The sequence below is a fragment of the Liolophura sinensis genome, chromosome 5, assembly GCF_032854445.1.
Source record: "Liolophura sinensis isolate JHLJ2023 chromosome 5, CUHK_Ljap_v2, whole genome shotgun sequence".
Classification (NCBI taxonomy): domain Eukaryota; kingdom Metazoa; phylum Mollusca; class Polyplacophora; order Chitonida; family Chitonidae; genus Liolophura; species Liolophura sinensis.
The window spans coordinates 3124789-3146782 of NC_088299.1; the positions used below are offsets into that span (position 1 = coordinate 3124789).

The window sequence follows — 21994 nt, forward strand, 5'->3', positions numbered from 1 at the left end:
ACACCAGTTGGAATACATCAACGTCATATCAAAGGTCAAAACATTATATGACGTCATATATTTGACCAGTGCCGAGCTTTTTAAGTTTTTAACAGATTTCGATGTCGTCTTCAAACATTATGTTTATTTATTTATTTTTTTATTTGTTATTTGGAAGAAACCGGGCTGGAATCAGTTATTGTGTAAGTTGTACATCTCTACATGCATATCAAATTTTAGAAGAATCCGTCCATTGGTTCTTGAGAAGAAAATGTTTAAAGGTTTTGTTCGATATCCAATATGGCCACCAAACTTCAAAACCTTAAAAGATAGTATCGGCGAGAGCTTTGCAGCCAGATTTCAAACAAATGTAATTTGTAGTTTTCTAGAGAAATTAATGACATAATGCCCAGCTCGAAGTTTTCAGCTCGGATACCCAATAAATGTTGATGAATTACCCCAGTATTACTGTTCCTTGCGATCTTATGAAGTGCACGTCTAGAAGACCCGTGTCGTATATCTGATTTAACAGTTGTCTAGATAAACTGTTACGGGTTTCAAGCGGAGAATTTTGCAAAATGCTTTGCGAACTTCGGCCATTCTGAGGTGATGCATGCATCGGATTGGTACCCGAATTGGTAAATGATAAAAAGGTAATGCAGATGTGGACGGTGTTAACCCAAGACGGGAGGGAGTTGATCCGAGACGAACTGGCTCTTAATGCATAAATCTCCCAAGATTATAAAACTGGCGAAAGGCAGGTTACAAATGGCATAGGCCCCGAACACCATGACCAGACAGTAGCAGCGTTTTTGTTTTATGTACATATGGGCATAAACACTGCACATTAACAATGCCAACAACATCGGAATTGCAGAAGATAGATAGCTTAATATAAAATGTATAGGCGAGACAAAATGCCATTGATGTACAAACACGAAATATTGAATACAGTGATTGAAGTTCTCTCCAAGGTGAAAATAGTGTACGTGAACCAGGGTGATGGGAATTATACGGCATGACGATATAGGAACCCACGGGAACAACGATGACATAAAAAGAAGCCGGCAATAGAAACGCCATATTTTGCGACTACAAAAACCCAACCGCTTCCACTGAGTTTGGCCTGCCATGAATGCGTGCATTGGCTGGATATTTTAAACATTGTCTTCACTTTGCACAGAGATACTTTTCACACAAATTACAGTAACGGCTAGTATTGATTGTATAATTTCAAGTACATGTGTGTATGTTTTTGGTACTTCTGTATCATTTTTGGTACAGTGTGTAAGCACCTGCGAATAAATATTCATAAATTTACCCGTGATTTTTTTCCTTGCAATATTAAGAACTTTCCATCCGGGCTGTATTCCTGACTTTCTTAGCTGTCTGTTTCGGGTTTCAAACGGAGGATTTTGCGAAATGCTCGGCGAAATTCTGGCATTCTGCGGTGATAGATGATTGGATTAATGCCCGAATTGATGAATGACAAGAAAGTAGTGCCGATTCGGAAGACGTGAAACGAAGACGGGGCGGATTTGATCCGAGAGGAACTGGCGTTTAATACATAAACCTCCCAGATCATGAAAATGGCAAATGGCAGGTTACAAATGGCGTAGGCTCCGAACACCATAGCCAAAGCAGCAGCAGCCTTTTTGTTTTTCAGGAATAGCTTGTCCGACGTGGGTTCCCTGTTTACAGTGGCAATCTGTTGACGAATTTCTCGTGAGACGGCGTTGGCTGTAAGAAAGATTTTAAGGTTGAGGGTGCCGATGATTACCACGGCGATGATAATGTGGCCTAAGATGAAGGCAATGAAGGGAGCTGGTAGAACGAGGGTGAAAGTACAGTCCACACAGGGTGACCAACGGTTCAGTCCCAGAAGAGGCAGAGAACCATTCGCCATGGCATATGTCCAAACAGCAGTGCAGAGGATCTTGGAGCGTGTTTTGGACATGACTCTTTTATAGATGTACGGCTTCTCGATGGCGATGTATCGGTCAACTGATATTAGCATAAGCGTTGCGATGGAGCTTCCACAACTTACGATAATGACACAGTATCTCAACATGCACACTGCGAACACGATTTTGACACTGGGGAACAGGAAGATGGTGATGTGCAGAGGCAGGGCAACTAAAGCTACCATCAGATCCGAAAGGGTCAAGCTGAGCACAAAGATGTTGGTACTTGTTCGTAACTCCTGAAATCTGGCGACAGCTATCACTACCAGGATGTTAGTGCCAGACAGGAAAAGCACAAGGCATATCTCGGCAATCACATAACCGAGAGTTGACATCTGAAAACTTTCCGTAGATGCTCTGGCAATACGTTCTTCGCAATCTTCGTAACCGATAGTGTCGAAATTTCCGGCAGTTGAGTTGTTCATTGCGGGTACGAGGTTTGGTGTACGCGAACGTTTGAATCGCTCTGGACTACCGCAGTGTCTTTTGTTCCTTATCGGATGGTCTGTAAGTCTGAAACATAAACAGAAAAATTTAATGAGATATACAGACCCTGCACGACAGGCTCCTATCTGACCATGCCCCCCCACCACCCCCACCGACACACACACACACACAATATGTTAATGTCAACAACCCAGGCTGATGTTTTCTGCTATGCGACAGAATATTCTGTTTAATATAATATAGCACACATATTCTATTAATTCAACATAAAAAATTCTATGAGAACTGAATATTCTGTTAGAACTGAATATGATAAAGTATTATGTTATAATTTACACAATACATTCTAGTATTACTCAGACAACTGATTTTCTGTTAAAATTAAAACATTAATTTTTTGAGTGTACAAAGATCAGCTACCGTCAACATATTACTTTATAGGTAGATGTGGGAGTTTTAGCCATGCCAGTATGGACACGTGTGCACGAGCGAATCCAGATTTCGCTGTTTTATTCACTGCCTTGAGACAGAAGGTTTGTGTGGTACGTGGCGAAGGTCGGTAGTTTTCCCTGGACACTCTTCAACCATAAACTTAGCCGCCTTGATTTGTGATTGGTGTTTTACGCCGTGCTCAAGAATATTTCACTCGCTCGCTCGCTAAGTTAACAAAAGAATTTTCAGTATTTAGAACAGAAAGAAAAACTTAACAGTTAACACATAATTGGTACACGTGCCAGAAGATTCCGGAATTGACAGCATAAGCCATCGGTTTGGCTGTACTGGTGCCCAATCTTATTTCTCTGATACACAGAGGCACGTGCCAGAAGATTCAGGAAGTGACAGCATAAGCCATGGGTTTGGGTGTAATGGTGGCCGTCCTTATTCTTCAGATACACAGAGGCGCGTGCCAGAAGATTCAGGAATTGACGGCATAAGTCTTAGTTTTGGCTATATTGGCCGCCATTCTTGTTCTTCTCATACACAGAGGCGCGTGCCAGAAGATTCAGGAATTGACGACATAAGTCTTAGTTTTGGCTATATTGGCCGCCATTCTTGTTCTTCTCATACACAGAGGCGCGTGCCAGAAGATTCAGGAATTGACGGCATAAGTCTTAGTTTTGGCTATACTGGCCGCCATTCTTGTTCTTCTCATACACAGAGGCGCGTGCCAGAAGATTCAGGAATTGACGGCATAAGTCTTAGTTTTGGCTATATTGGCCGCCATTCTTGTTCTTCTCATACACAGAGGCGCATGCCAGAAGATTCAGGAATTGACGGCATAAGTCTTAGTTTTGGCTATATTGGCCGCCATTCTTGTTCTTCTCATACACAGAGGCGCATGCCAGAAGATTCAGAAATTGACGGCATAAGTCTTAGTTTTGACTATATTGGCCGCCATTCTTGTTCTTCTCATACACAGAGGCGCATGCCAGAAGATTCAGGAATTGACGGCATAAGTCTTAGTTTTGGCTATATTGGCCGCCATTCTTGTTCTTCTGATACACAGAGGCACGTGCCAGAAGATTCAGGAATTGACGGCATAAGTCTTAGTTTTGGCTATATTGGCCGACATTCTTGTTCTTCTGATACACAGAGGCACGTGCCAGAAGATTCAGGAATTTCTATTTTCTATCCTGGAATGCTGACAACGTTTTGAATACTTTTTCCAGGCTAGGTATGGCGCCAAAGCGGGTCTGTTTGTAATAAAGCGCCGTTTGTATTTGTTACACCTTGCCTTATCACTAACTGTCTTCCAGATGTTAACTCAATTTTTAATAACTAGTTATTACAAAAAGCCAGTGGAAGTACTGGTACAAATTATAAAAATGATTACAGACTGTCATTTTAGGGTGGCAATTTTTAATAGTTTATTATATGAAAGGCCACTCTGAGAGCGGATTGTGTAAGTAATTGTTATTAATTGCCTTGTAACATTGGTGTCTTCCGGATAGCGTTTCAATCAGCCACTATTGTATTTGTCGCATTCATGACACACCACAGGCATATTAAATTAAATAAATAAATAAACGCAAAACGAATTGAACATTCCCCCTTTTTTTTGCAAAAAAAAAAATCTCTCGGCTTGTTTTTGACACATGGCGTAGGTTAAATTTGGATTGTGGGCTTTTGATTTGCATAGTGCTTTATAACAGGGTGTGGTTCAGATTAAGGTAAAGTAAGATATGATTAGCGACTCCGCGACGTAATCGAACAAAATAATTAGCCACACATTCGAGCTGGCTGACTTTCTACTAACTATATGTATGTAGTAAATCATTCTTTTCTAACACGAGACTACCATGCATGGTAAAAACAATAGAATAAATACCACATTCTAACTTGACCGCATGTTTCTTGCCCCCCCCCCCCCCTGGCCAATTGCTGTATTTTATCGACGAAAAATGTGCGAATCACAAAAGAAAAGTATTTCATTAGTAATGTGCGACCGCATCTTTTTAAAATTAAGACGATTCGAAATCAAGCAAGAAAACGCGTTCGCCGAGTGATGCTTAATAAATTTTGTCATTTCGTACCACAGCATGAAATATGAAGGACCAGTGAAGTCGCGTGTTCGAATCCATCTCGCTCGGTCTCGGCTTTGGCATTACAGCAGTCTTTTGGAGGCCCTGCATATGGCGCGTGTTTTTTCTATCATAGGATCTATATCCGCTTTATCAAGACAAACTGATATAAAGCTAACCGTCGCCAGGCAGCAGGCAGGCCTACGGATTTATTCTTGGTTAGACACCACAAGAAACAAGACAAAATGACCGATATACATTCTCTGTCCCCGACGCATGGTTATTTTGAAAATGCACGTGTCCCTCAAGAATAAGTGGAACACCATGCATCGTCAACAACGTCAACATCGACGAGGCTGTCCTTTGACTAGAGCCATAATCAGAGTAAGAAGTGGCCGATGTGCGGTCACAAGCGACCACGCATGCGCATTTCAAAAAGTCATGTAGAATGTGTTCCCCATGCAGAGTGGCTAAAAATCAAATTCAGCATTGACCGGTTTGTACAAAGTTAAGTATTAGTACTTGTACGGTGTGTCTGTTTGGAGAAGCCTGTGGGGTATTAGTACGGCAACCAACTAGTTGAATGAATACTTGGATACCTATTAAAGGTATACAGAAATACCACCAATTGGCTCAGAGTGGAGATAGGGTTTTCTATGTTGAAACTTAGAGAACTGGACATTTGAATGACTCTGAAATACCTACAATTCAGCGTAGGCTACAGGCATAGCCTGGAGTTGATTAGGGTTGTAAACGTGGCTAGGGAAGAGTCTGAAGATGGAACAAAATATAAATAAGTCTAATCGACATTACTGGAGTTTCACATGTTCACGCGGGATTGGACGAGACCTTTTGGGAGCTCTCGCAAACTAAAGAGGCTAAAATGAGTGATTTACGGTAGGTGCTAAACTTAATTTGCATGTACATCTTGAATAATTTGGTCTGTTGACCTACGGGCGTCGTTAACACCTATCGTAAAACAACGTATTTCAGCCGCGTTAGTTTGCGAGAGCCCCCACTGTATCTCATTTAAACCCGCGTGAACTCCCGAGACTCCTGAAATGCTGATTCGGCTTACCGTGCCTTGCGGAAATGTGGCCTGTAAGTGAACATTAAATAGTCTGGCTGGGAATTTGCGTGATGATGTTGTCTATTTCATGATGATAAAAACTGCATGCGGGCCTGTTTTCCCCGACTTCGGTGACCGTTCCGGTCTGTATTTGTTCTTCTCGATCAATGGAGGTTTTCTCCTACGATTCTAATATTTGAACTGTTAATAGGCCTATATTCTACATTAGTCAGTCGAACACGCCAGTTTATCTTTACTAACCAACACATTTAAGACATGAGCACATATTAACACTTATTTGTGAGCATCTCGATGTCAAATAGTACGCGCATCGTAATTTAATTATGAATTGTACATGCAATTAACCTCACGTTACCTCATTGTAGACCTAACCTTTTTTTAGGTCGGGCAGCCTGATTTTAACTTTTTATAAGCAAATTCATTCATTTCGTGTGTGGATAGATTGTAAGTCAGCTTAAAAAGCATTTGGAATTTTTTCTTCTTACATCTTTTGTTAGCCTATATCTAAATAATTGAGGTCTTCCGATTGGATATATTTAAATCGACTGTATAACTAAACAATATGTTTTAGTCTGAAGCATGTCGATAATCGATCGCCCAGGATATATTTGAAGTAGTCAACTTCCTGGTCGTAAACACTGTCAAAACGCACAGTTTTATATTTTTCTGTTACCTTGCTGTGTCTACACGAGTTTCAGTTTGCGATAAGCAATTCTATGAAAGGGTGTCATTTTTGTTCTGGATGTTGTTGTTGGAACACATGTGCCGCCATCTACGCTCGCTTTACGTCAGTGACACCTAAAGACCTCTTATTTTAAACGCCTACATGTGTATGGATATAGATGAATTATGTGTTAAATGTTATCAGTAAATTCATTCGTTTGGTGTATGGACAGATTGTATTTATTTATTTATTTATTTGATTGGTGTTTCACGCCGTACTCAAGAATTTCTCACTTATATGACAGCGGCCAGCATTACAGTTCGAGGAAAGCGGGCAAAGCCCGGGGGAAACCCACGACCATCCGCAGGTTGTTGAAAGACCTCCCTACATTCGGTCGGGATAGATTGTAAGTGAGTTTAAACGCATTTGGAAATCAGTGCATTCTTTCTGTGCAAAGGGGACAGGCCTCAGGATGCTTAATCCACCAGCCGAATTCTGGTTTATGAAGGAGTACAATATAAAAAATTCCAGCAGCTGGATAATAAAACCAGAGCACTGATATATTTAGCAAACGTAACCGGTGAAATATGGCTTCTTCTGAGTTTACCTCAGTTGGGGATTTATGCTAACAATGTTCAAGCAAATGCTAAAAACTAGGAACTTACACATCTCTGAACATCATAGTTTAAGGAGAATAAAATAAAAACTGCAATGATGTTAATATCACTTAATCAGACGTCATCGATCTTATCACATAAAAGTCAGTTTAAATGGCCTAATAAACACCTACATATTTGACTCATGACCTTTGCACTAAAATATTGTTCACAGTGTTATTGTGTTAAAGCAAAGAGGGACTACTTTGTTGGTGGATGGTTATTGTATGAATGCTGAAAACACAGATAGTATAACGTCATCAAGTTTGCTCAGGTGCCAGATGTCGCTCGCTGGAAACCGTAATATACATACAGGATCTCCAACGAGTGACCCCGGTGTATAAAATTCAAAAATTGGTTTGTTTCGAGCCTCTGGCGAGAAACAAATGAAAATTTTGACTCGAGTTTAATAAATTTGATACTACAGGTTTTGGAGATTCTATTTATCCCATAAACGGAAAATCGAAAAAAGTACAAAATTATGCTTCAAATCAGCGAGTTAGTTTGCCTTCTCTCGTTGCCTTCGTATCGTTGTAGCATGTGTTACCATGGCAATTACGCTGGCGCAAATATGCGCACGCTTTGTAAAACGGGTCCGTGGAGGTCAGAATACTAAGAGGCGTGTGAAATGTCAAACGTCTTGTGTGGCGTTTATGTTGTAATGTAATTTTCCCGAATGGCGACCAGTCCGATAGTAATTTCTTCGTCTGATTAAAGAAACTTAATAATATCCCCACTGATGCATTGATAACATTCTCATCATTTATATTAGAACATGGACTTTGCATATTATTCCGGTGGGGCCTCCGTGGCTCAGTTGGTTAGCGCGCTAGCGTAGCGCAATGACCCAGGAGCGTAGCAGTGCGGCCGCTGTGAGTTCAAGTCCAGCTCATGCTGGCTTCCTCTCCCGTACGTGGGAAGGCCGTCGTCGACGCCGTCGTATAAGTGAAGTATTCTTGAGTACGGCGTAAAACACCAATCAAATAAATAAATATTATTCCGGTACCGTATCTATATCGCTGAGGACTCGACGGTATTTAAACACGCTTTTGGCAATGGAAGAATTATACCGACAAGGTCATAAGAAATCTTTACATCGACTGTTTCTTTTACAGTTCACCCTATTTCTTGCGGCCTGGCGTCGTCTATGTTTAATAGAATGTTATAAGACTATATACATGTACACTTAGGTAACAATTTGAAGACCAAATCTGTCTCCTAATCTACGCGTGCATAAACCACTGAACAGGAACACATACGCAGAATATTCAATAGGTATCCACGTTGACATTTTAATCTTACAATGAAATCTTACCATATTTGCCAATACTACATTTAATAATTAAAATCAGTATTATTACCTACCTGGATATATGCTGATGCACACAAATAATAGATTTAAGATCTGGGTCCAGGAACAGTATGGGCAGATGAAACAGACAGATGTAGAGTGAAGCAGAGCCGTCCGAATGGTGCTTGGCATGTGACCAGACAACTACGACGCTGAGGAAATCTGTGCGAGTTGAAACTATCATATATGTCGATAGACGCAACATGCGGTTACACCGTTGCGTTTGAACAAAGGCGCATATATTCCTTTGATGGTTTATTTAAACATGACTCGTCCATGATATGAAGACTGTCATCATTGGTAGATTTCCAGATGCGACACACCTGGTGGTCGGGATTAGATCAAACGCTATATTACTGTGATGATAAAGTTCAAATTTCTGTGACAGTAAATAACAGTATTTTGAAATTTTGTCTTGACAAAGGAGGAACGTAGTGGAAAAGTTTTTGTTTGCTGGGTTTTCCTGGATAGAAGAACAGAAAAAATGGATAAATAAGCCTACTGTCACAGAAAAGTGACATGGCGAAAAAAATTTTTGGATGAGAAAAAAAAAGTACGGTGATTTTTTTTTGGAAAGAAATTTTTTTAACCCCCGACTTAAATTCGAGGCCCCGGAGTTTAAAAGTCGGGGCTAAAATTTACGCTATAATCTCATCTATATATAGGGGGCTACTGGATGATCGTCATTGCCATTATACTTTCACAAATTAACTTTTGTCGCTTGCAAATTATACTTTCTCAGTCCCAAAATGTTCTTTTAGACGACAAGGAACGCCAGCAGGATTCACAGCATAGCTTCCAACAATCTGGAATTATTATTAATGAAGTAAACATTCAACCAAATAATGCAATAAGATTAAAACTTATCACAGCCGTCCTAAGACACCAAGCTTAAGCTTTTGGTCCTTACGTATATATAGCTTACCTTAGTTCCACTCTGGTTGGATCAAATACATGTATAGAACTCCACTGGGCTATTTCAGGACGGGGCTGCATGCTGTATTTTGTATTTTATTTTTATTTAGTCCATATACCTCTTTTTGAAATCTCTTTATTAATAACCTGGCTCGTTGTTATAGGAAAATGCATTGCCCGCCTAAAACAAGTCGGCCTGAAACGGTGTACTCTTTTATTCTTTCAGTACTTCACTGTTTCTGTTTTGGCCTAGTCGTGCCCGTCAAAGTCCTACGTGTCCATGAAGTTCACAAGCACTGCAGCGTGGCAGCTTAGAATATGTTTATTCAAACAGATTGGAATTGACCTGTATAGGCGATCAAGCCCACTGTAATCCTTGTTCTTGATTTAAAATACAAGTTATTTATCTCACGGCAAGACCCTGGTCAAAATATGTAGTCATCAGTGAGAGATGCTCGTCTGTGGCTGCCATATGGGCTGTATGATGGCAAGCAACCTGTGATTGGCCAATATTATGTTGAATATGACGCAGTATTATGCTTTAATAACAGAATACACTCTAGCTTCACTCAGACAACAAACTTTCTGTTAAACTAACAGATTGATTTTTACAGCGTGGTGGAGAAGAGAAAGCATTTATGATGTTAGGCTTACACGTTCTAAGCGTTAGAAATTTCACACTTTGTATAAAAGGTTCACAAAATGTTATTCTTTAATTCTGTCTTATGCCATATTAACACTTATAGATGTTCTTTCCACATTATAATTGTCATGCATCTTGTAATGCAACACTAAGTTACAACGCTGAAGTAATTATTCAACACTTTGTGTTAATCACACTTAATTTGAACAGAAAGTCTGTTGCCCAAGTGATGCCAGAATCTATCCTGTTATTATAACATAATACTGTGTCATATTCAACATAATACCCTGTTAATCTAATAGAATCTTTATGTTGAATTAATAGAATATGCTAAATTAAACAGAATAATCTGTTAATCTTTGTGTTAAAATTAACAGATTAATTTTTTGAGTGTACCATGTTATTACGCACTGTTTTGCAGCATTCAACGTGTTGTATTGTTTTAAATCTTACAAAAACTTAACATTTTAACATTTGTGTTTTTAGGTGTGTACTGCTGTCAAATGGATGTATCGAGGGTAGCATTTCCCACGCAGAGATGTGGTGATACGCACACTCCTGATAGATCAGCGACTCGCTGACATGTCGCTGCATGTTACCTTCACATCGGCGGTTTCTTCTTTTGATGAGGGCGGAAATGGAGTTGAATGTAGAGTGTACACAGAAGACCGCCTGCAGATCGTCATCGTCATCAATCGTCTCTAGACCACCATGTTCATCTCTTCCGTAATGCATAATTTTTTCTTCGTATTTCTTATTACGAAGATCCCGAATGTTTCACTAATTTTTCTGTATTTTTTATACAAAGTTTTTTCATGCAATTCTTTACACGGAAAGCCGAACGCAAGTTTCCGTGATCTCTTATTTAATTGTGTATTTACGTTTTTATTTGATCAGTGTTTAACGCCGTAATCAAGGATATTTCACTTAGAAATCGACCGCGACCAGCGTTATGGTGGGAGGAATCCGCGCAGAGCCAAGGGGTACCCACGACCATGCAGTGTTCCCATACAAAAGGTTCCTATTTTGTATAGACAGAGAGCAAAATACAAATTTCTCCCGCCCCATACACAAAAGGTTCCATGCATGATTTACATATACAGCCCAACACACGTTTTACTGCATTTCCCGTACAAAGGGTTCCATGCATCTTCCATAACCCAACACAAGTTTCTCTGTTCCCATAAGGCCTCCGTACATGTTTTACATACACAGCCCAGCGCAAGTTTCTCTGTTCCCAAGCAAATGGTTCTAAATATGTTTTACGTACAGAGCCCAACACAAGTTTCTCCTGCTCCATACACAAAAGGATTCGTACATGATTTACATATACAGCCCAAAACAAGTTTCTCCTGCCCCATACAAAGGTTCCATACACGTTTTAGCTCTTGTTGCCTTCCTCTTCAGCCGTACGTGGGAAAGCCTGCCAGCAACCTGCGGATGCTCGTGGGTTTCCCCTGGACACTGCCCGGATTCCTCCCACCGTAATGATGGCTGCCGTCGTATAAGTTAAATATTCTTGAGTGCGGCGTGAAACACCAATCAAATAAATAAATAAAATAAATAAATAAATAAATCTTAGCTCCCTTCTTGGGGGCTTGAAAATGGCTTTTTTCACTACAGTTTTCCTAAGACCCCATCGGCCAGTCCGGAAATTAGGCAGCCTGATGTAGTGACGTCAACGATCATAGCTGTCAAGACAATTTTGTTGGGGGCAGATCCCGGATTGGGGCGCTAAACTGGCACTGTGTTCCCAGTACGTTCAGAAGATGGCGTCATTTCCAACTATTTCCGACCATGGATGGAAAATACGCAGAAAATAGAGAGGTTATTAAGAATTATGGAATATCCCTAAAAAATAACAACATATTTTTTAAAAATTTAATGGCATAAACTTCTTTATTTTCCTTAAAAATACATGAATATTGTCTTCGTTTTATAGCACCGTATACCTTTTCATTAATCGGTTAATGTCGTGCTCAAGAATGTTTCCCCCTCACACGACAACGGTCAGCTTTGTGGGTGAAGGAAACCGGAGTGCCCGGTGTAGACTACTGACAGTCACCTGGTAGCGGAAAACCCTCCTGACGTAAAGCCGCAGCCGTGAAAGCTGCATTCGAACACGTGACCCCATTGGTTAAAAGCCACACTCCTTACAGCCCACACTCCTTAAAGCTCATGCTCCACTCTATATCGTCTCTTTATACCAGTCTCACCACTAGGAAGGTTTGTACAGAAATCTTGAACCACGTCGAAGTCAGTCTGCTCACGTGATAAATCAGGAAGTGATGTCAGAAAACCCAACAACTCTATCTCAACATTTGTGTCTTTCTCTTCAGTGTGTACAACATGAATCTAACCAACCCCTGGAACAATTTTATTGATGAATGCTGATTAAAAAGTTCCGTGCGAGGACATCTCTGATGGGGCTAAGTATAAACAAGCCCACGTGCGTTATACAGGCTTCAAAAGTCAAGCTTATCCAGTGGTGTCTATCTAGTGATGTATGACGAGCATATAGAGCGGCCATTACGCTGTAAGGAGCTGTGTTCAGCCCATAGTGCCAGTATAATGTAACTGGGTAGGGTGTCATGTCTGATTTTTTTATTTATTTATTTGATTTGAGTTTTACACCGTCCTGTCATATCTGATGTCTTCGGTGTATAAATATAATGGCATTAGGTCCGGCCAACTACAAATCGTAACACAGTCGTGATCTGACCGAACCACTGTTAAAAACGATGTTATTCCCGAGGAAACAATAAATTAGCAACCACTGTGCATTGGCAGTAATTCTCAGTCAGGAGGAAGGTCTATCAGCAACTTGCGGATGGTCGTGGGTTTCCCACGGGTTCTGCCCGGTTTCCTTCCACCATAATCCTGGCCGCCGTCGTATAAGTGAAATATTCTTGAGAAAGGCGTAAAACACCAATCAAATAAATAAATAAATCAATCAATCATAAGGTGACATTGTCATTTATGTATAAAGTAATTATCTGCCTAATGATGGCTTGACATGGCAGGAAAGGCTGTGAGTGAATGATGGAACATCTAACGTCTATATACTTCTGACAGCATCTTATAGATAATACTAAAATCTAATTTGGGAACTCATAAAACCCTAAGTCCATCCAGCGTGCTGCATGCAGAAGATATAAATTATAATTTTATACATTTTATAATAGATGTAGTTTTGAATGCCTGATAAATTCGCGAAACCCCTGTAGATATTGCACAGTATACAGAATGAACACAATGTAGCTCAGTTTAAAGAAAAAGTTTTCAACTGTATTTGCATCAGATCATCCAGTCTCATCGCTTAAATTATATATATTCTTATGTATATAACATTAATTTTATTTATTTATTTAACTGTTGTTTTACGCCGTACTCATGAATATTTCACTTATACGACGGCGGTCAGCATTATGGTGGGTGGAAACCGGGCAGAACCCGTGGGAAACCCACGACCATCCGCAGGTTGCTGGAAAACCTTCCCACATACAATATTAATCTTTATTCTGGCATCTGGGGACTGTATTAGATACGAACATACCTTTCGTGCGAGCCACTCACTTATGACTAAAAAAGCAAAACAGGGGTCTGGTGATGTAAGTGGAAACAGACGCGTCCTCAGGTCATAGAAATAACTCGCATCTGATTGGATTAAACTCATAACATGGCGGCTCTTTCCATTGTCTTAATGTGAGTAATTCTGCTTACCTTGAACTGCGATATGCCCAACACCACAAAAATAAAAAGTTATACCTTAAAACTTTCTGAGGGATTCTTTATAGATACATATATACATTGGGTGTAGAATAAATTTTCAGTCAGCTAATAACATTTTGGTGAAGATGGGATGTGAATACGTGAGGAAAAAATGGACGGGGTTTTTAGATATATTTTTTGCGTCTTTTTTATCTTTTTATTGTTTTCTGCCTGTTAGGTGGCATTAATTTATACGGCAGAGATGAAATTTTAGTTATAGGCATGTTTTGAGAACCAGAGGCTTATGTAGAGAAGGCAAAAGAGGTGAAAAGGCAAAAATCAAGCTGTTATAGCCGAGGTTATATAATCCCAGTTACATGTTTGAGACTTTAGTCTAAAATTTCGGACAAAATTACCAGAGATGTGTCAAGGAGGTGAATGTTAAGAGCCTAAGGGCCTTCTGGGTTTGCTGGCTGAAAGAACGACTGTGGCATTAAAAGTTAACATGTATGTAAGTGTTGAAAACAATTATGGACTGCCTGTAAAATGCTTCCAGTCCGACTTAAATAGCCATTGTCGTAACAATTGCCCATTTGGCACCCTATGCTGGTTGCGCCCACTCGCGTTTTCTTACTTTCGACCCTTCGCCTCGAGTTTTGGGGCTTTTGCCTCGAATTTTTCGCGTTTTCGACCTTCGCTCTTTCTTTTTTTTTTCGCTTTTCGTTCACGTTTTCGTCATTTTATTCATTACTTATTGGTTGAAAGTAAGAAATCCCGAGTGCGGGCAAAGCGGCTTCCATAACACTCGGCCACGCAGCGTTGCCTGTTAATGGTCACACGAATACTGTTTGGGTTTTTGGCTGTATGAGCATGGGATAAGAGTGACAAGACATCGTGTTTCCTGGTTTTCCCATACCTGACCCATCTCATGGCCTCCTACCAGTTGATTTACATAGTTACCAACAATGTCAGAAAAACATAAAGTGGCCGTTCAGGTCTGTTCCTATTCTCTATGGTTATGTTATTTGTCGTCTTTTGTTTTGAAGAATCCATGGCAACTGTGAAATGGTGACAGAAAATGTTCAGCGTTTAAGCTAATGCTACAGAAATGAAAAGCACAATAATAATAAAAAATAAACACAGTTGGCTTTCATTTTTGGGGCATATATGCTACATCTTTTTATTAGAATGATAGTTTATGCATATTTTCCCCGGACTTATTATTGTTTTGCTATAGCGTTCACAGTTTGCGGCCATGGCTTATTGCTGATCAGCTGTCCGGCTAATGGCAGACAAAACCTTACCTTTAAGGCAATGTTAGAATAAATCCAAAAACTGACAGTCAGTTTCATGAATCATTTGACCTTTGGAAGATGGAAGAACAATGTATAAAATACGTAAATTACACGCCTGAATATTTATCAGTGCTCATTAGATTCTGGGTAATGTATAATATTAAATTGCTTCTTACCTTCTGTAACTCGCATGCGGATTAATGTTTTTTAATGTAGCCAACTTGTAGCGCGGTACAGGAAGTACGTTATTCCTTGTATATAATATTCTTGAAATACTTGATGTTTGGCAGTAAAAGTCAACAGTGAGCATATTGGGTTACTGTTTAATATGGTCGATGGATCATAGAAATCAGTATAAGACTCTTATTTGTGGTCTAGTTATATCACGATGTAAAAGTCAACGTCTCAGCAAGCTGGCCCCGGATATGAAATATGCTGATTTTAATTCTGCGCGGGGTGGCTTTGTATGCCCAGTGTGCGCTTACCGGTGTAGGAAGTGTCGATGTAGCGCACTCGATACCACCCGGTTCTTTTTGTCCACCATGGTCGTTGATGCTGAACTTCAAACAAAATCGATGGATACTCAAAGACAAGGGTCTTACTTTGATCTGTCTTACTCATGGCTTAGCTATACAAGTCAGATCACAAGTAGGTGAAGTACATATCCTGTACATATCCTTTCAAACGCCATTTCACCCAGCTTTGAAAAAATACATAGTTTTCGTGATCTTTTAAAAAAACATTTAATTGTGCACTGAATAAACTGAAAATTAGGGTATGCGGTGGACTTTTTTGTTGATAATCTACAATAACTTTACAGATTCTTTTTATCTGCTAATCAAGGTCTATAGTATATATTTTCCTGATTCCCAGTGTGTTTATTGCAGCTGTATACAAAGAAGCGGTGATAACACTATAGATTTACTTAATAATTCAGCCTGTTCAAAATGGGGCGTTAAGTTTACAATCTTAAAATTTATCTGATTTTATTCAGCGTAAGAAAATGTTTTTAAAAAGTCGTGGAAACCATATCCTGAAGGTGCGTGAAATGGACTTGATGCCGTGAACATTTACCTGAACGTAAAGACAACAAATAAATTAACGGTCGTTATTTTGAACGAGGGGTGGAAATAGATCTAAACGGCCAAAGTTAATTTTTCTCACGTCCTTTGTAATTCCATAAAACAATTATTAATCATGAATTCAAATGAGACCAGAGGATACGCTTTATGAGAGAAACCGGAAACACAGTGAAGCGTCATTCATGTTCTCCGGTCATTCAATTTAAATGGGAAGGGGGCATAAAATGAGTCATGGGACGTCACAGCGGAAAGAGGTGCATTCTCCGGTTATAGAAAAAACGAGTGTCTGACTGGTTAAAATTGATAACATGGAGGGACTCTCGACTTTCTCAATATGCGCTTTCCTCTCCCCGTAAATGGGTGAAAAATTCTTGAGCGCGGCGTTAAACACCAATCAATCAGTCAATCACTATGTGAGATTTTGTGTACTTTCAACTCCAATATCTCGGCTATACAATATCAAACACGGAAAAAGGCACATTTTTAAAAATTTTGGTGGGATACATAATCGATACATATATGAATTTTACCTGTTTTTTTTTGTTTCTTTTAAAGGTTCTCAGCCTTTGATGTAAAATCAGCACGTGAGCTGGCCGTTATCCATTTCATCTTCGCTGCACACGCAACACAAGCTAACTGCATGCGTCACCTGTTAACATCACAGGAATTATAGAAGTTGACAAATTCCTTGTCCAAGGCCGGGTTTGAACTTGCACCTCTTATGCCGTAGCAATGGTAAAAAGTGTACCTTGCATTAACCCGTCCACGGTCGGCTTGCTGCACTGCTATACAGATGGCATCGCTTCGTCGCTCCGCTTTATCGCCGTGGTCAAGAGACAGACTGGAATAAAGGCGACGAAGGTATGTAATATGAACGCGACGTTATATACGGATAACGTCTGTATCTCCGGCCGAGTGACAGTAGAACAATATTACTTGATATGTGTCTCTTGTCACCCACGTTCACGTTTTAAGCGGCGAAAATAAATCAATGCATGAAACTAATTTAGAAAGGTTACTGGGCGGTTTTTAATGTAGACGTGTACGTATGCGCAGTTTTATTCAAGATCAATATCTAGAAGGACAGAGTTGAAGAGAGAGTTTTAATAAAAAGTAAAAAGTTGATTATATTAGGCTATGTAGAAGTTTTACTAAAACCAATAAACACAGGACGAGTTGTGCCAATCTATACATTGTGTTCTTGATATGAGCTTTCGAGAGCAACTGCTCGCACCATCAGATATTGTACACACAAGAATTATCATGGGCTGACCTTCATCGATCTGTATACACACAAGTGGATTGTGTTTAAAGCTATGTATTTTATTTATTTATTTGATTGGTGTTTTACGCTGTGCTCAAGAATATTTCACTTATACGACGGCGGCCAGCATTATGGTGGGTGGAAACCGGGCACAGCCCGGAGGAAACCCACGACCACCCGCAGGTTGGTGTCAAACCTTCTCACGTACGGCCGGAGAAGAAGCCAGCATGAGCTGGACTTGAACTCACAGCGACTGCATTGGTGAGAGACTCCTGGGTCATTACGCTGCGCTAGCGCTTTAACCGACTGAGCCACAGAGACCCCTAAAGCTATGTACAATAACATATAACCAACAATAGACGTGTGATACTAAACACCTATCAACCATATTGTTGAAGAGAACCCGAACTAAATTTAGATTAGCTAAAACTAAATTGTGGACAACAATAGTGATTATAGTTAATCAGTTTTAAGAGTACACAGCAGATTTGTATCTTAAGAGAGGGGGCTAGGGGGTTGTGAGCCAGGAGAGAACAATTAGTAGAGAAGTCTATTATTTCATATAACAAAAGATTGACACTGTGGTATCCATTGTAACAATTTTCTGCCATTGCGGATTGCCTACTGTTCTTGTTTAGACTATGGTGTTCAGCAAATGGAATGAGTGAGTGAGTGAAAGTTTTAACGTCGCTTTCATCAATATTCAGTTTTATCGCGACAATAAAACGTGAAGTAGTCTACTACGGATAAGTCATTTACTAGTCAGTCAAAAAAGGACATCAGAAGTCATATAACAAACACAGACATAAGTTTAAAATCACAGCTTTCCTGCCATACCAATGGTAGAGAGAAAATCAAAAATAGTATCACTTTCTACAGAATTTCTGGAAGATAGCTTACGTGATAAAAGGAATCTCGCGTAGGAGCAAAGTCGCCACAGTCAAGCAATATGTGCTTAATAGATCGTGCCATTGTCCGCATCTAACGTTATAGATCATATTGCCCCGAAGAGACTCGTCACTTTTGTCCTTAAATCTAAAATATGAAAAAAAATTGGAACAGATACTGGTAAAATGTAGAGATAAATCCTGCTGCTGGTATGTCTATGAAGGAATTTCAATTGTCTTGATAATTTTACAGAAGCAGGGCGTAAATAAGTTTGGAAATTCGCAGTGGGCAAGCATGTATTTGATTTTGTCTACTTCTTCTGTAAGGTTGACATGAGTTGCAAATGTGCCAGACACGAATAAGCAAGGTCTCCACGAGATTAAGATTATATTTTCTGGGGACAAAACTATTCCATTTTGTGTGAAGACCAGTGTGTGTGTGCTTTCTATAAACAGTGATAGTAAAGTACGTTGAAAGAGTATGTCCAAAACTAGAGATCGGCCAGGATAGAACAATTGGTAGAGCGTCCGCTTCGGGAGCGGTAGATCCAGGATCGATCCTGGGTCGAGTCACACCTAAGACTTTAAAAGCGGAAGTTGTAACTTCCTCGCTTGGCGTGCAGCATGAAGGGAATAGTGCAACGACTGGTTGACCCGTATCAGTATAATGGCTCGGGCGGGACAGCTTACTTGACTTCGGCAAGTCGTCTCAGTGAAGCAGCACTAGATAAAAGAGCGGTGGAAATCCGTCCTGCAACAAGGAGGCACATCACATACACCTTAAGGATTCCTTCGTCGTCATATGACTGAAAAATTGTTAAGTACGACGTTAAACCCTAAGCACTCACTCACTCACTCCAAAACTAGAAAACACCCATCAACTTCGTTATCACAAGTAAACACTATATTCGGGTGACATTTTTAAAGAAATCCTAGGAAACCTAATGCATGGCTAGTCTCCAGAAAAGACAGAAATGTCTCATCGAAATAACATTTATAGACAACAGGTCTGTTAACAATGCTGAATATAACAAAGCTGACTCAAAATGATTCAATAGCTGAACTCCGCTGTTTCTGTGACGCGGTCTGTGGCTATTCTTAAGTTCTCGGGTAACAACGTTTGATTATCGAGCAAATGTCAGTTCGGAATTGCTTTTGAAACGCCAGGTAAATGAGTGGATTAACAACATTGTTTAAATAAAATGTGTGCATTAAAATATTACGCAGGGGCCGGAATGCTAGTGAGTTTTCCTTGTTTGCCATTACACCGAATTTGATAAGGAATAAAGGCAGCCAGGACAGAAGGAACGCCACAGTAATGACAGCTAGCATCATGCACACTCGCAACGTTTCCGCTGGACTCATTTGTGAGATTCCTCGTCTTTTACGATTTGGTCCTATAGTATCGGTCGTGGTTGACGTCTGTCGCTCTTCTTTAAGTGGACCTTGTGGAATGCTCATCTCTCCGCTCCCTTGAGAAGCTGACATCCATGCTTCGACGCGCCGTGTCGATGCTTCGTAATATCTACGGTGGTGAGATGTACTTTGCGACAGACTGTTTGCTGACGCCTCAGGTAGAGTTCCAGAAGTTCCAACAATTTTCCTTTTGGCCACCTTCAAAGCGACAAGCACATACGACACAGTTATTACCGCCAGACATATGATAAACATAACAAACTCTGCTCGGCTATACCAAAATATGTGATTTGATAATATGTAAGTGTCACTGACGTCGCATTGGACGTAAGGAATGGACAGTCCCATCGAATCGTTCGAAATATTGTTGTGTGTTTGTCCGTAGAATTCTAACACCGGGATACTTCCAACACATCCTACAGCGATACCAATTCCAACCATGACGTAGGAAACTCTCTGAGCTCTGATGAAAGATAGTGCTCTGCACACAGCCAAGTACCTATCTATGGCAATCACCGTTAGCAGGCAGACCGAGGAGCAGAATGTGGTGTGAACCAAGAACTCGAAAACTTTACACACAGTCGTCCACCACTGGTCAAGCGGATGACAAAGTTTAAAGATTGCGTAGGGATGAAGAAGCACACAGGAAAGGAGGTCGAGCCAAGCCAGACTTAGCATGAATACGTTAGCCGTGGTTTTAATTTTCTTTCTTTGGTAAACCAAAATAACCAGCCCGTTTCCAACGATGCCTACCAACATCAAAATGACCATGTAGGTTACAAGTGGAGCTGACTTTACCATAAGGTTTGCCGTTATGATGCTGAGAAGTTCCGACCCACATACTGTTGCATGCAATAAATTTTAAGTGAGCAATTATTACGTCTGATATTAAATCTCTTACTCTTCATATTATCACTTCATACTCGAGAACAGTCTAACTAGCAAGACACAATCAGATGCGTGGTAAATACATTTAGTTTCCCTTTAGAAGCTAACAATGTTTTGGGTTTAATTAGCACCTTGATTATCCAGTGCACACACCTGCGAGCAAGTCATCAAAAACAGCAGGGATTCAAAGGTCTGTAATTACAATTAATAATAGTCTCACGATGTTGTCTGATCACGATTGCTAGTGTACCATTTGTAAGCCGGTAAAGGCCATCATCGTACCATCGTGCTATCGTTTCATCGCCCGAAGATGACACAATAGCGCAAAGCGATGACATGGTAGTGCGAAACGATGAAGCGATAATGCAGGAAGAGATGGTAGCATAGTGCCATCACCTCGCACTGGTGTTCCATCGCTTTGCATCATACCTTTGCTTCGCTTCATCGTTCAATCGTTTCGCATCGTCACGTGACCAAAACAATGCGTTGAGATCTCTACTTACTCTTCCCGGAGATGGAAACTACAGCTGTATCTTCTTAAAAGTTGACTTGTTGAATAAATGCAATTTCTTTCCTATCACTTTATGTAACTAGGTTTGTTATATCATGGTTTTACGCTAGGCCTCCTGTCAACTTAATTCCCCACATATCGTTGACTTCGGTGTGTAACGCAACGCTTTGATGGCCATTAGCTGAGACGCCTGCGCATTTTAAGTACACCCCACGATGGAAAACAAAATGAAAACATCGTCCTGAAGGATATGGAAAACAACAACGACGACATCAACAACCACGTTGCCATTATCAGTTTATCAGACTCATTAAATCAATAATGAGTAAATTTAGCTAAGTACTGGATTTAGTATTTCAAGCAAATTTGTTACTGTAAAGCACTTATTATGGCCTGAAAATTATTTGGCGCATTTTCTTGGAAACTGACATTTAATCAAGGCAATACAGAAGAAAAATGTTTAATTTTTCTGGTTATATAATGGTCTAAATTACTCAAGCACGTCAAACAGGTATCATCATGCGTGGCTTTAATCCTCCTTTGTTTCCTGCGGTGTTGCCAATCCTCGTGATCTGGATCTGAGATAAAAACAATGGGGGATGGCTTATCACTATGTTAGCTTACTTTCGCGCATACCGTGAACAGTATTCAAACAGCTGTCACTTGTTCCCACCTTACATGAGTAATTTTAATCAACAACTAGCATTTC

The 21994-nt window shown here is 40.1% G+C and overlaps 2 protein-coding genes across 2 annotated transcripts; both read right to left on the reverse strand.

Moving 5' to 3' along the window:
* Nucleotides 1-1360: 1360 nt before the first annotated feature.
* Nucleotides 1361-2368, reverse strand: LOC135465959 (dopamine D2-like receptor). Its single transcript, XM_064743342.1, has one exon. The coding sequence runs from the start codon at nt 2366-2368 to the stop codon at nt 1361-1363; it is 1008 nt and encodes a 335-aa protein (XP_064599412.1).
* A 16209-nt stretch (nt 2369-18577) lies between these two features.
* Nucleotides 18578-21219, reverse strand: LOC135465960 (cholecystokinin receptor type A-like). The gene is made up of 3 exons (XM_064743343.1): nt 21204-21219; nt 19694-20728; nt 18578-18618 (listed from the first exon to the last, which is right to left on the reverse strand). The coding sequence occupies exons 1-3, from the start codon at nt 21217-21219 to the stop codon at nt 18578-18580; spliced, it is 1092 nt and encodes a 363-aa protein (XP_064599413.1).
* Between the last annotated feature and the right edge of the window lie 775 nt (nt 21220-21994).

Bases quoted from the DNA above. Each gene is read 5' to 3' on its own strand.
- LOC135465959 (XM_064743342.1), bottom strand. From the start codon at position 2,368: ATGAACAACTCAACTGCCGGAAATTTCGACACTATCGGTTACGAAGAT.
- LOC135465960 (XM_064743343.1), bottom strand. The intron at 18,619-19,693 runs GTAATATTTTAA...TTCATATTTTAG, and splicing joins ACTAGCATTCCGGCCCCTGC to ATTTAAGGACAAAAGTGACG.